We start from the raw sequence: 15,686 nt of genomic DNA, 5'->3' as shown, positions 1-15,686 counted from the left end.
CCATTTTGACATTAGCAAAAATCTATACTAACCTTATAGAAAATTAAAACAATAGAATGAAGGTTTTAAAAACCATAGAAAACTCACTATATATATATATATATATTTTGAACTCTTGAGACATAACTTGATACTTACTGTGCTTGTTTATATATTCTAAATCATGCTCGTAAAAATAATCATTGAAATTTTCTTAAATGTTTAAACTATATTTAAAACTTATAGCTAAATTTTGCTAAGTAATTTATAGATCAAGTTACGTAAATTGATAGTTGAACGATATATATATATATATTTCATACTCACAATTGTGAGTTGAGAGAAGTTATATTAGCTCTTAAAGAATACAATTTTTCTCAAGCACTACATGTGCCTTGAGGGGACTAGGGTTTTAGTAGAGACTTGTACACAGAAACAAAGTGGCAATACACCTATCCACTATAGTGTTCTAAGTAGTTCCCTGCCTGAATCCATTCTTCATCCTTGTCAATTGCCCCTCTTCTTGCTCCTACTACATGTATAAGCTCAAATGAGGTACATCTAGTTTGCCCTAAAAAACACAAAGGTTTCTTGACTTCCATACCTGATTCAAGTAGCAGAATCTAATAGTTTGTGTGCACACCAAAGCGGGCTGGCTTTGGAAACCACGACTTCCCAAGATCAGGTCATCTCTAAAGAAAATGGTCTTTCAAGCCCTTCTTACCCATTTGCAAACCCTAGCAGCCAGTCCCCGCGAAGTAGGGCACTTGTAGAACATATGAAGGGGGTCTTCAGAGCCTGCCCTGCAGCCAGCCAGAGCAAGTGTCAAAGCTGATGCCTCTAGCGTGCACCTTAATCCCAATAGGCAAGGCACCCCATAGCACTTTCCAAATGAGTAGCTTTATGTATTTCGGCCCTTTAGTCTCCCAGATTGTTTGCCACTCTTTTGCCAACGTTCCTCTAACCAGTTTTTCTTCTAGATTCTATTGAGTGGGGCGAACCAATCCACTTTGTACACTAGTCCAAAAACCAAAGAAATGGTTGCACAAGTCCTCGGTGTAGACAAACATGAAGGTATACAAAAGGTACAAATGTGTGTGGCAAAGGAAATTGTGACAACAACTTTGATGCAAAAAGGGGGACTCTTGCTATGTACTTGGTGAGCAATAATTTCTAAATGTTGTTGAAGCAATGGGCCCCTTAGTGGAGGACATTCGTGAGGATGATTAATAGTTGTTCTTATTTGTGCAATTATTTCAAAGTAACTAAATTTTGTAATCCAAATTTCATAGGTCGGTGAAAGCAACAAAAAATGGGCCAACAAATGAGAGCTTCAATGTAGATTCCTTGTTGCGGCTAAAGAGGGATCACACATATGATTCTTTTCAGAGAAGTAGGTTTCTTGGGAAAGGAGTGGAAGGGGAGCGATACTTTGTGTTCAAGAAGTCTACGGTTGGCCGTGCCTCTAGATTGGAGTTGGTTAATTGGATGCGAGGACGAAGTGGAACTAGAGATCTTTGGCACACTTGGGTACAATTTGATCACACTCACCAAGTGGTGGATTGAATGATCATGGCATGCCATGTGTACAATCCAAGGTTCAATAATTTAGCAACATATTTTTCAAGTTTGACATATCTTAAGAAATGACTAATAATATTGAAAGTACATGAGTCTTCCAATAACTCCAATCCATAGATCTTTATCATGTTCTCTATCCATAAACCTCTACGTGTGTGTGTGTGCGTGTGTTGAATAGCACATAATACTGAAGTATCAAGTTGTTTGTTGGAGTTGCTTGCAAAATGGCTACATTAATGCACCTTGTATTGCCAAAAAAGAGAGATAGGCTGGAAGATGTCTCTATTAATAAATGCAATGGGATTGTTTTGTGCAAGTTGATGCATCTCTACATACAAACCATTGCTCAAAGAGATAGGGGCGACATAATCGGGTCTAATAGGCCCGATCAGACGGAGAGAGAGAGAGAGAGAGAGAGAGAGAGAGAAAGAGGATATCTACACACACACACACACACACGTGCACCCACGCGTGCCACATAGACCCCACACACACATATATTCTCACTACCATTTTACATTTTGTACGATAAGGGAGATAAACATTTGCTCAAAAACATTTTCATTTTGATCCCGATGGCTAATACAACTTTGGATTTGCTAGACCACTTTTGCTTTTACTTCATATTTGATCTCTCAAATTCAGTATACAAGGTCAATATGATTTTCAACTTCAATTTAAGGGAGAGGTTGATTTTGCACAAGGAAGTGTGACCGGAGGCACAATTTTCTCGAGACAACGACAACGCAAAGGCAAATGGCCATCGTACCATCGTCTTCTATATCTACATACATTATTTGCTTACTATCAATGCCCTTGAGTGTATTAAAAAGGCCACAGATCATGCAAGTTCTCTTAATGCTTCACTAGTTAACATGGAGATGACACACACACACCACGCGAAAGTGATAGAGCTAGCAGTGTGTGAGGGGCCTTAACATGGAGGAACCATAGAAGTTGAAAACAAGGTGAAGATTCACGGTGGCCTGCATAAGGATGTACCTAGCAAGGTATGTGGTGCGGCCCAGTGCTCGAAAAAAACTTTTTTCCTAAAACTTGGCAAACCTACATATGGGAAACAATAGAGGTAAATTGACAAAATTTGAAGGTTTTTACACCAAATTACACTAATTTTTTCAAAATTTTGTAGGTTTTCTCACCTTAAAATTTAGAGGTAAATTTCAAAATTTGTAGGTGGGATTACACTAAACCTAGGTTTTTTTCGAGCACTCCCTCTCTCACAGAAGTTCATATTGATGTTGAGGTAAGCCACAATGTGCCGATTATTGTGAGAATTTGTCCAAAACTTCTTGTGATAGACAACGCACTGCGCGCAGAGAGAGAGAGAGAGAGAGAGAGAGAGAGAGAGAGAGAGAGAGAGAGAGATATCAATGTAACAAAAGAGGAGTAATTGCAATAGAAAGCCAAAATAATAATAAATTGGCTTGTTCGGCATCAGACTTGCGATGCAGCAACCGATGACAAGAGCAGAAGAAGAACTGGGAAGCTGGGAATGAGGCAGATATTGTATCGAAAGGACTAACCATAGCGTACGCACGCCATTCTTAAAAGACTCCTTCATGCGGTTCTCCATAGCAAACGATTTGTACTGAGCGACTCTGCGCCGCCGTAGGTGCTAGAAAGGACGAGCCTGAGACTGCAGAAAACGTGACAGCGTGAGCGATAGACTCGCAATCGCACGGGACTCCAAGGCAGAACTCCGCATGTAGCTATAATCCAAGCTGAATTCCACATGCAGCTGCACGCCTTCACGTCGTCCTGACTCCGCTGTGCAAAACTGCTGGCCGTGCACGTGGACGCCATCCACAAAAGGACGCCCAACCAAGCCCAACACTAAGGCCTTTCTTTAGCAGGCCAAAAATGGTATTTGGTGAGTAGCTATTGGTTCGAGATCGAATGTGTGAATATGTGTCTCTCTGAAGCCATCACAAGAGTGTGCGCGCTCTTCTAAATTGTCAGCAACTTTCCACACTCTCTCCCCCCGATGGTGGGGACTGAGGAGACGCCAAGCCTCATGCTGTGAGAGCCTGCAGTAGTAGACTCCCTTTTGAATTCCATACTTTCCGGCCATGGCGTGTGGTAGCTGCTGCTTTTGCCCGCGGCTGTAATTGACATCACCATTAGTTTCTCTTGCCTTTAATTATCTCGCTCTCCTCTCTCACCTACCCTGCCTGCAAGAATGTCTTCTTCGCAAGGTGTGCCCGCGAGTCACCAGTGCAGCTTGGTAGCGGCCATAGCCACCCCGTGGGCTTCAGGCAAGTTCTCTCTCTCTCTCTCTCTCTCTCTCTCTCTCTCTCTCGTCATAGCTAATCCCCACGTTCTACCTTCCCTGTATCTTCGCTGGGAGCACGTATGATCGCGAAGCTATTTTTTGGGCAATGTATGTCGATGCCAACCTCTGTGATGGACAGCAGAAGGTCCATCGTATCTGCCTACTTCTCTTGCTCTCTCTCTCTCTCTCTCTCACACACACACACACACACACACACTCACTCACACGCACACGCAGAAAAGCTCTCCCTGCGTGTTTGTGTCGTTCTCGTCACCCACACACACTCACACCGTTATTTCCTCTCTAGAGAGACACATAGCTTTCTATTGGACACGGTTCATTCATCACTACGAAACCTCATTGCACAATTTATACGTCCTTTTCTTTACTGCAGCTCAATATCATCAGACATTTTTGGATAAGGCTTGCTTAGCTGCATAGGTTTTTTCATCCGGATGAGATCATAGAGCCCCTTTCGTCGAACTTAGCAGCGTTTTGCCACCTTTTCTTGGCAGCAGATCTCTTAAAGCTTCACATATCCAGGTTTCTTGCTAGAACTCATCCCTAGGCTGAACTTGCGCTTGCCAGCTCAAGTGTACTTCATTTTCTGTCGATCATGCACAACTGTTCTCAGCTTGATTTTTGTTTAAGTGCTGTGGTGTGGGACTTAATGATCGTCTAATTGTCTGTGCAGGCCCCACCTATCTGCTGAATTCCTGGCTGAAAAGTAGCTCTCCTGGAGAAAACACATTTTTTGGTATCACTTTGTCTTCAGCTATACGAGAACATGGTCTTCTGACATCCGGTATTACACCTCTCCTTTCTGTTGGGAGCATTGTGAGTGCAAGTCTTGGCGGACAGTCCTGGCGTCGAGTGTGCAAGAACTTCAGCATGGCAAGAATAGCTCCTTGGGATGCCAAAAGTAACTCATTGTCATCCACAGTTCACACTGTAGATGAAGATCCTCACACCAAGAATCAATCCAGTAAAGCAAGAGCTCCCAAAGTGGCATTTTTCGACGTGGATGGCACCATCACGAGAACCAATGTCGTCCTTGCTTATTTCACACATCGCATCACAGAACTTTCCTTCATTGTTAAGCTCTTTTGGATCCCTTGGTTTGCCCTCTCTTGTATTTTCTATCTGATCATTGACTCCGTCAATCGGGCAATCTTCAATAGGGTATTTTACCAAAGCTACCGAGGAAGATCAGTTCAGTCAAAAAAGCAAATGGCAGAACTTATTTACAGGAACTACTACCGGCCCAGGTAATCATTTGGCACTCTTTGTTCTCTGATAATGGGGTGTTTTCTCTGATGCTTTAATCACTGGCGAGTATAATGGGTATTTTTTTCGAACCCAATTATCACTTTTTCCTGCTTACAGATGGTGGTTCGCTCACCCCACAGGCGTTTTTCACTTGTTGCGATGTTATGGTCAGATATTTTACAAGTTTTGGGTTGCCTTGTGTGACATAGTTCTGTTCAGGGATTATAACATCTAGATCATATCATGTGATATCATCCCAACCTTCTCTTTGGAGTTGTGCTATGTTTAGATTACGAATATGGCTGTTAAATTGTTATACAGCAGGTGACCTTAAAAGTTCGGTTGTCATTAGAGGTGGTACGGGACAAAGAAGTAATGTCTAAACAATCAGTCGTTAGCATTGATAATGAGTGACAGTTTGTTATGAACTTCAAGAAGCTTGATATCAGCTCGTGAATCCTGATTGCTGTCAAGTCAGCCATTGTCCATTCGAATAGCTATAGCCTTCACCTTGAAGACAGTGATGATAAACATATATGCACCTACAGAGCTAATTTCAAGTTTTTCTTTCTTGAATTCTCTCAGACCTCTAAATAACTATTTTAAGCTCAAACAGATGTAGTTTGCACATGCACCAGTCTGACACCATTTTGGTCAGCTCGAATGTCCCTCAGTTGACTGCATTCCTGTGCACATGTGCTAAACTGTGTCCGATAGAGGGTCAGTTGACGAGGGCGATATGCTCTCTGCAGCAGCAGAACTGCCCTTCGAGGAACACATAGCAAGCTGCACCCTTTTGCAGGTCTGTCAATAGTGACAGCTGGTGTCATTATGATACGATCGGTGAGCCAACATTACACTAGGCAACAAAATAGTGCAGTTTGGGGAACAAAAGCCTCGCCGAATGGCTCCATGTGCGCAACACAAGACGATGGAAAGTGCATCACTGGGCACATTATGACGAGACAACACATACTGGGCTTAGCCCCAGCCATTCATAGTTGCTTGTTGTTTAGGTGATACTTGGATTAAGTTAAATGGCTCGATTTAATTGGTTCTTGGTTTGATGATCGATTCTTCATTTTTTCACTTTGAGCAGGATTTTTTCTGGTGCAGTGGATCTAATTCGGAAGCTAAAGCAAGATGGCTACCAGATAGTATTTGTGACTGGCTGCCTAGATTTTCTTATAGCTCCATTGGCTAAAGAACTTGGTGCAGGTATTTAATCTTTCTAGTTTAGCCAGTACTTCAAAAATTTCTATTTTCACATCAAGTTGTAGCATCGAAGGACTTTACCTTGCAACTACAATGTTCTCATTTATTTCAGCTTCAAATTTTCTTGAGTTTTAATCAGGATGCATGTGTAAAAACGCAAACTTCAGGCCTAGCAGTAGTATTTTGAGCAACAAGATGGTCTACTTTCGCGTGTCGATTCCTTTTGAATGTTGCGATAGTAGTATTGATACACGTGTTATGAATGCAGGTATTTTAGGGGCAAACTTTTGTTCTTTCAGGCCCCATGTCAAATTGGATCGATCTGGGTGGGTGGGTGGGTTGCAGACCGAATGACAATAAGCTGGGATACTGCCATTTATATTCTTGCAATAAAAGAGTATAGTGAAGGTCATACAATCAAAATAAGGAAGGCTGAGAGTTGGATGCTGGGTAGGGTTCACTCATCCTTCAAAAGGTGACCTTGAGCTGACTGCTCAGCCTTGGAGCTGATTGTTTGGTGCCTAGTGCAGAGAGTAAGGATTAACGTGGTTGGTTGAGCAGGAGAAGTATTTCAATACAAAACATGGAACTTTTTTCATTGCAAAATCATGTGGCTTACGAAATGGACTTCAAAGTAGAGACAAAAAGATTTGTTCTAAGAGAAACTAGTCTTCTTGCCGGTCCTTTCAAGGATTTTCTAAGAGGGAGGCGTGAGGTGGCTAAGAGAGGTTCCTAGGACTTACCTATGGTGACATTGCTCGCGTTCGTCCATACCTGTAAAGTGCAGCGGAAGTGAATGTTGAACTTTGCTCAAGATGAGTGTTGCGAACTGTGCTCAAGGGTTCCTTTTACTTACGGAAGGAAGAGCCTTTCGTTCCTTTAGTGAGAGAGTGCAAGTGATCACAAACAAAGTGGTAAGACACTGTGAATGAAGGTGTTGAGACTGAGAGATAGAGAGAGAAGAATACGACACCAGAATGTTGTCAAACCCTCCGCCGAAGGCCCCACTCTCTATGGCGAGAGCGGTCTACTATTGATTGCACAAAACTCTACAATGCTTTGGACTTGCCGAAGATGTCGACGACGAGACGGGCTGAAATATGAAAACGCTAATGGCTGAAATCCGCAAATCTTTATCTGCTGAATTCTGACTCTATGTCGATGATGATGTCGATGGCGACGATGCGATGCCGCCTCGATGAAAACCAGATGCTGAAATCTGCGTTTTACGTGCTGAAACTGCAGATTTCGATGGATCTGATCGTGCGGCGAGGATCTTCTGCGGGAAGGTGAGATCTGCGAGGTTTGGGACTTGCGGTGCGGAGTCTTGATGCTGAAAACTGAAAACGTTGATGCTTCTTGGGGTTCTGTCGCGATGAATCTGCAAAACGCTAGGGTTGCTGTATGATCCAAAAACGCTAGGGCTGAATCTGTTTTTTGTTGCAAAAACGCTAGGTTTTTGCTGTCTTGCTGCTGCCAGATTGTCTTGCAAATGCAAATCGCTAGGCTGATGCTGTGGATGAAAAGGCGAGGGGAATCTGCTGTGTCTTGCTGCCGCCAGGCTGATCTGCAATGCAAAAGCTGGGGCTGATCTGCAATGGAGAAAACGTTGGCTTTTCTTGGCTAAACGTTGAGTCTCCTGCCGAGGGGGGTCTCGCTGAGAAGGTGCACTATTGGATGTCATGTCCCTGTTGCCTCTTCTACCCAAAAGTGCTAGCGCTAGGGTCTCTTATATTCTTGAGGTTCTAATTTGCCCTACCTAGTTCCCAACAAAAGTCACTTAAAAATAATAAGTGAAAAATGTCAAAAATAAGGAAAATAGGTCTATGCATTGTAAAAATGCTCTTGATGGGTTTTGATGGTTATGCTATGTGCAACCAGAGGATATGCATCTATTCTATGTGACAAAAGCTGCAGCACAACCCAATGGAAACTCTGCCTCAAATCGCGGGCGTTCGCACAACCTACCACGTCATCAATCAGCGTGAAATGATGTGGAATGTCGTACAGCTTGCCATGTCAGCCACACTAGTGATTTCTTTTGATTTATTTCCTTGTGTCTCCCAGGGGCCCATCAGACTGGACCGTGTAAGTTGAAACAACTTATAACTTTAAATCTTGTGAGTTTTCGGGGGGACATGCCACGTCCTCATTTTGTGACATACCCCCCTCTTGAAAGAATTGTAATCGCCCTCCATTACGCATGCGAAATCAAACATAAGACAGAAACCAGTTCAATAGACACCGACTCTAAGCACTGACGCACGAGACAACACAAATTTAGCACTTGCACAAAGATGCTAGAGAGGTATTTGCTTTAGATTGCGCGAATGCTGATACAATGGTCCCACATGTTGAGATGCTTGCTATTGATGCTTGGATCTATGAAGCTAGGGGCTGAAAATGCAAAACGCTAGGGATGCTGGCTAGGATGATGATGATGGCTGAAAACTGAAAAATGCTGGTACTGATGACTGGCTAGGGCTAAAATCTGTTGTCGCTGGCTGATCTACTATACTTTGCTGAATTCTGCTAACGCTAGGGTGTCTGGGAACATGCTGAAATCGGCAAGTGTTGTGAGTAGGTGGAAACGCCACGGGTGCTGGGGGACATGGAAAACCTAGGATCTGATGAGGATACTTAGGGCACTCTGTGCCCATGCAGTGCTGGTCTGACTTGTGGAAATGCGGTCACCTTTATAGGCTGGGAAGGCTGGGTCGAACATGGCTGATTTGACCTCCCAGGACTTCATAAAATGATTCTTACATGTCGCTTATTAATAAGTTGGGTCACTTTTAATAAGAGGTGCTTCATATGCGGTGAACTACCTAGGATGGGTACGAACGATCTTTATGGGAACACTCCACAATGCCTACACCTAGCAGACACTGGCTATGCTAATGTGCAATCAGAGGCTAATCCACTACTCTTAAGCTGCCTGGACATGCACATCCTATGTACAGGCTCACAAGGGTGCCAAAACACTTCCTATGCTGTCCTAAACCCTAGAAATAGGAGTTACAACTTGTCCACATGCACATAGAGTTATTTGTGCACATAACACAAGACTATTCACCCTCCAAGCAATGGCTACCTCAGACAAGTAGGAAGGAAACCAATCTTCTGAGGAATCTACTTCATTTGCAGAAGCTTTGGATGAAGGTTCTGATGTTCTTTGCAAGCAATTGTCACCACTAGTCATTGCATGACTATCTAGAAAACGGGTTGTTAGGTGAACCTTGTCCTATTTTGTGGATCAACCTTCACTACCGTTCTCCTAGTTGTCATTATTATCATCTTAATGACCTCTTTGTCACTGTCTTGATGTCACCCTATTGTCAATTGCTGGGTTCTTTTGTCAGATGTCTTATCAACAATGTCCCCTAGTTTCAACTTTCGCTTATGAGGACAGTTGTTGGGGAAAGCCCAACTTGGGTTGCAGTGCTATGCTTCAGCAGCATGGCCTTCCAGTTGCATTTCTCAATCGGAAGTTAAATAGTGTCGGAAAGAATTATTTAGTTTATGACAAAGAACTTCTGTCTGTTATTCACTCTCTCAAGCATTTGAAGCAGTTTCTGTATGGTAGAGAGTTCACAGTTCGCATAGATTATCAAGCCCTCAAGTGGCTTCAATCTATGCCTAGTGCACATTGTAGTGATCGCCAAGCAAGATGGTCACAATTTTTTTTTGAGCAATTTGGTGGTTTGATTGAGTATGTGCCTGGTAAAGCTAACCGTGTTGTAGATGCATTAAGTCGCAAAGGACAGATCTTGGCTCTTGAGTCAAGATCCACAGTTTCTATTCAGGGTGTCTCTTACGACAACATGAAGAATCAGTTTGCAGATTCCGAGTTAGGTAAGCAATGGTTGCAGATTCTTGCTTCTCAAGGGCCCAACAACTATCTCATTCGTAAAGGTTTGTTGCATTTTCGCCACGTATATGTGTTTTGCCCTCTCAGGACAACCATATTGCACGATGCTCATGACTCACTCACGGGTGGACACAGAGAAATGAACACCACTTTGCAAAAAATAGAAAGATTCTTTTATTGGACTAAAATGCGAAAAGATGTGTTTTGTTATGTCTCATAGTGCATCATTTGTGAGAAGGTAAAAGCCCCTACGAGTAGGCAGCAGGGTTTTGGTACAGTTGCCTATTTCCGAAGGACCTTTTCAAGATATCTCTATGGATTTTGTGACTAATCTTCCACCTAGTTTGCATGCAAGGAACACACAATGCTTGACAATCGTTGATCGTTTTAGCAAATTTTGCATGTTAATTCCTTGTAAGACCATAGTCACTGCACAAGATGTAGCCCGGTTGTTCATTAAGCGTTGGTATCCCCTATGTGGCTTGCCAAATTCAATCGTTTCAGATAGGAATGTTAACTCCAAGTTTAATTTTTGGCGAGCTCTCTTTGAAATTTTTTGCACAAAGTTAAATTTTTCATCTGCTTTTCATCCACAGTCAGATGGTCAAACAAAAATTTACAATCACTTTGCTTTTGATGTTTTAAAGTCTTATGTGCATGATCAATAGTCTCATTGCGAGCTATATCCCCCATTAGTCCAAGCAATTTTGAATGACTCTTATTCCTATGCCATTGGTAGAACTCCAAACGAGGCAGCATTTGCTAGTCCGTTCGAGTCTCCTTTGACTCGTTCGATCAGTCAATTGCCTTATGTCAATGCTGAAAGTCAGTCATTGGATGAGATTACTGAGAGTGTGAAGCGGCGTCTTATTCACGGCAAGCTAACAAGTGTCGTCAAGATGTTACTATCAAGGAAGGGGATTGCGTCTATCTGAGAATCATGAAGCAACGTCTTTAGCAAGTCGGGAAGAAGTGTCCTAAGTTGTCTTTCATAATGTATGGTCCATTTCTTGTCATTAAAAAGATCAATGAGGTTTCTATGAAATTGTAGTTGCCTAACTCATGGTCAATGCACAACGTTTTCCATGTTTTCGTGGTTAATAGTGTTTCAGGGTACACCTCCAAAAGACATTTTCGAAAAAGAAAAACCAGAAATCATAGATGATGCCGAAGTCATGGAATCGGAGAAAGTCTTGTTGCATGGTTTCACCATGGTTCAAAGAAACAAGTGCGATAGTACTTTTTGAAGTTCAAAGATCGAGGAACCCACGAAGCCGTGTAGGTTGACGAAGACTTTTTCATAGACTACCCAGAGTTGTTGGCAAAACACAAGGAAGCCATGCAGCTGATGCTAAGTGCACATCTAACCCTATGTACATGTGGACAAGCTATGCCAGTTCTAGGATTCAGGTTAGCCTAGGAAGTGTTCTGGCACCCTTGTGAGCCTGTGCGCATGCCGTGCATGTCCAGGCTCTTAGAGTAGTTGCATACCCTCTGATTGCACAACCATTAGTACCCAACATTTCCTTTTCCCAAGTCAGTGAACCCATTTGGGGGTCGTATAGTTTGGAGGCATTTTTCATTTATTTTATTTATTTAAATATGAGGTTGTGGATTGTTGGGGAGCAAGTGCTCGACCCAACTTTCTGCAAGTATAAAGGGAGAAGAGGGGCGCCATTCACAAGCAAAAGAGGTAGCAGCAGGAGTTCCAAAACTCGCAAGGCCTCGACTCAGCAGTATCGGCGGAGAAGCACATCAGCGTTTTTCGGCCACCAGCACCTAGCGTTTTGCAAGTTGCAGATCAGCCCCCAGTGTTTGCAAGTTCGAGCTTCACCTAGCGTTTTCAGTCTTCAGCATCGCCACCAGCAGATCAGGTTAGTGTTTCCAGATTTCAGCCCTTTGCACTTGCAGTTTAAGGCCTTAGCCTCGTAGATCTCATCTCCCGAATCAAATCCTCATCATCCCATCAGTTCAGACAGCGGTTTCCAATTCAGCCCGCAGATTTCAGATTTCAGCATCAGCGGTTTCAGCGCACCGTCATCGAGTCAGCGTCATCGCCATCCTCTCCGACACAGTGTCAGTATTCAGCAGCAGATCAGCATTATCAATTTTCAACCAGATCAGCCCTAGCGTTTTTGCATTTCAGCCCGTCTTTGTCATTGTCATCATTGTCGGCAAGTCCATTGCATCTAGACCATTGTACCAGATTTGTGCAATTTATAGCATAAACCTCTCTCGCCATAGAGAGGGGGGACCCTTGGAGGGGAGTTTTGAGAACCCGTTTGGTGTCGTATTCTTCTCTCTCTCTCTCTCTCTCTCTCTCTCTCTCATTCTCAGCACTTTCACTCACAGTAGCATTCACTTTGTTTGTGATCATTGCACTTGTACTCTCTCTTTAAGAAGAAAGGAAGGCTCTCCCTTTTGTAAGTAAAAGGAACCCTTGAGCAAAGTTTGGAGCACTCATCCTGAGCACTATCAACATTCACTTCTGCTGCACCTTACATTGATATCAGAGCTCTTTGACAGTGTTCTGTATCACTCAAGGAAAGAAACACAATTTTTTTTTTTTGCTTGTTGCGGTCGCACATAACCCAAGTCCTCTTGGGCGTGTCGATTCCTAATCGTGTTTTGGAAGAGTGGCAGGTAACCCAAGAAAGGAGGGCTTGTCCAGCCTCCCCTTGTTCCTCTTTTCACTCATTGAGAGCGGACCGTGCACTTATCGGCCGGCCAATCAATGTGAGGTGGTAAAAAGCAACTTTGGTGTGAGCGCAAAGCCGCTAAGGGGTGTGCCCGTAGGGAAGAGTCGAGCTCGGGTAAGAGAAAAGCCTTCTCAAACACCGATTGCAAGCTAAGAACCCAAGTCTTCCAAGAACCCAACTACCTCAAGAACCGAAGTATCTAAGATCTCAGTGTAAGCGGAATGGATACTTTGCGTGAAGGTGATGAGAGTGGAGTTGGAGAAGAAGAAGTTTCTACACCAAGAGGATTGTTTCCCGATCTTGCCCCATCCCCATCTACGCGATGGATTGTATCAAATCCTATGGAGGCTTTTATCAAGTCGATGATGGAGATGATGCTACAACAGGAGGTGCAACGTCCTACCTTAGAATGAAGAAGAGCAGCCATGGAGCGTGAGCGCGCTCGGTGGTTGAAGATCGAAGGGCAACTATGGAGTTTGAGCGCGAGCAAGCACGCGAAGCTCAATGGATAGCGGTGGAAGAAAAGTGAGCGGCTATCGAGTTAGAGCGTGAGGCGCAGAGAGACCAAACAGGCTCTGTGATTGCATATATATCTCATTTTCAACGATTGAACTTAGAGGTTATGACACTTAGTCTCGATGACAAACTACATTATTTCGTTGACGGACTTGAGCTCACCTTGCGCGATGATGTACATAAGGCCAAACCCCCTACGGTTAAGGATGCCATCTCTTATGTGGAACGATTAGGAGACTTTCGAAGAGATAGAGACAATTTTTTGCTTGGTTGAGTCAATGATAGCCCATATGGTTGCGGATCTCGTGACCCTTTTCGAAATCAGCGTGAAGTCTCTTATTCAGGCAACAGATTACTAGGTGGTTCTAATTTTTCGCAATCACAATCTAGTGCTAGTTCCTCGTTCCGGTCTAATATTTGGAGTCTTGGAGCACAAAATGGTAGACCTAATTTTCAAAATGATCGGCATAATTTCAATCGACGTCGTCGAGGTTGTAATCTTTTTGGCAAAATACATCTCAGGATAGACGTTCGTATGGCAATCAAGCTTCAACTTCCGTTGCACCTCAACAACAGTCTACTTCACATATCAAGCTTCAACTTCTGCTGCTTCTCAACAGCAGTCCCCTTCACATTTATCCAAAGATGGATATGCACAATTTGTGGTGGACCTCATATGGGTTCATTGTGATAAGAAGCCTTAACTGTCCAATCTGCGACGAAATGCTAATGTGGAGACGCCTTCAACATAACCTTATACTTCTGAGAAATATGCACCTTCTACTGCAAAACAAGACAAAGGCAAGCGTGTGGTTAGTACAATACTCGTCTCAAAGATGGCTACATTTCTTATGAAGAATGCCAAGAATGATAAGCTAGTACCAAGCAGCTTGTCTAATCAAGTCTTGGTTGTTCTTCTTGTGCACTTTTTTGGTGAATGAAGGGAATGGCCGGGAGTGCCCAACTCGACTCCTGAATCAAAACAAAACAAAAATTATAATTTTTGGCCAATGTTGGTTACATCAATATGATCCTCTTATCAGTTTCCGAGGACATACCATAACCCTATGTAAGGATGGTCATATTATTACTTTGAATCGGTTGTTCCGAGGACATATCATAACCCTATGTAAGGATGGTCATATTATTACTTTGAATCGGTTGTTCTGAGTACTACCAAAAGCTGTTGTTTCTGCACTGCAAGTTAAGTGGATGGTACGAAAACCGGATAACTTCACAACACTTTTAATGATTTGTAGCACCGATGATGCCCCAACCAATACATTTCAATCCAAACAACACCAAAACCAACAGCCTTTCTTGAGCAACCTTTCTACATACTATACTTGGATCTCTTTCCTGACGTTTTGCCAAGCACCTTATCTCCCAGTACACCAGTAGATTATCCTATTGATCTAATCCCTGGTAGTGCTCCGCCTACACAAGCTCTGTATAGAGTCTCATACTTCAAATCTTAGGGAACTGGAAACAATTGGCAGAATTGCTAGATAAAGGTCACATTCGTCTAAGTAAAAGTCCTTTATCTAGCAGAATTGCTAGATCTTTATCTAGCAGAATTGCTAGATAAAGGTCACATTCGTCCTAATTAATGTCCTTTTGGTGCTTAGTCTTGTTGGTAAAGGAAAAAAAGATGGTTCTATGCGCTTGTGTATTGATTACTGCACATTAAACAAACTAACAATAAAATACAAGTTTCCTCTACCACGGCTAAGATATTTTCAAAGATCGACTTGAAGTCTGGGTACCATCAAATCAGAATAAAAGCATGTGATGAGTAGAAAGCAGCATTAAGAACAAAATATGGACATTATGAATTTTTGGTATTCCCTTCGGACTAATCAATGCTCCTTCATCGTTTATGACCTTGATGAATAAAATTTTTGGTCCATATTTGGATAAATTTGTTATAATTTACTTGGATGACATTTTGTTTTTTAGCAAGAATATTGCAGAAGACAAAGCATATCTTCGTTTGGTGTTTTTAGTATTGCGGACTAATGTGCTTTATATCAACAAGAAAAAGAGCAAGTTTTTCAAGAATCAGATCGAGTATGTTATATCAGTTGGTGAAATAGCAGTTGACGCTCATAAAATCAAAGTTATTGTTGAGTGGCCTCTTCCAACAATGCTATTTGATGTTCGCTTATTCCTGGGTTTAGCAAATTTCTTTCATAGCAAGGTCTACAAGTTTTCGACATTGCTACTCCTCTCTCAGAGTTTGCGAATTTTGAAAAGCTTACAT

The 15,686-nt window shown here is 42.6% G+C and overlaps 1 protein-coding gene across 3 annotated transcripts in view; it reads left to right on the top strand.

Moving 5' to 3' along the window:
• Positions 1-3,494: 3,494 nt before the first annotated feature.
• LOC147433838 (uncharacterized) overlaps positions 3,495-15,686 on the top strand; it is a 30,241-nt gene continuing 18,049 nt past the window's right edge. The window contains exons 1-3 of one of the 3 annotated variants that reach the window (XM_086490467.1): positions 3,495-3,836; positions 4,548-5,121; positions 6,222-6,340. In XM_086490467.1, coding sequence (XP_086346593.1) covers positions 3,761-3,836; positions 4,548-5,121; positions 6,222-6,340 — 769 coding nt within the window. In that variant the 5' untranslated portion in view covers positions 3,495-3,760. Of the gene's footprint in view, positions 3,837-4,242; positions 4,397-4,547; positions 5,122-6,221; positions 6,341-15,686 lie in introns of those variants that run through there. The other 2 variants (XM_086490466.1, XM_086490468.1) reach the window with 2 other exon arrangements.

This window comes from Adiantum capillus-veneris, chromosome 19 (genome assembly GCF_014529385.1).
Source record: "Adiantum capillus-veneris isolate H3 chromosome 19, ASM1452938v2, whole genome shotgun sequence".
NCBI lineage: Eukaryota > Viridiplantae > Streptophyta > Polypodiopsida > Polypodiales > Pteridaceae > Adiantum > Adiantum capillus-veneris.
This window is presented reverse-complemented; position numbering and strand designations above follow the sequence as displayed.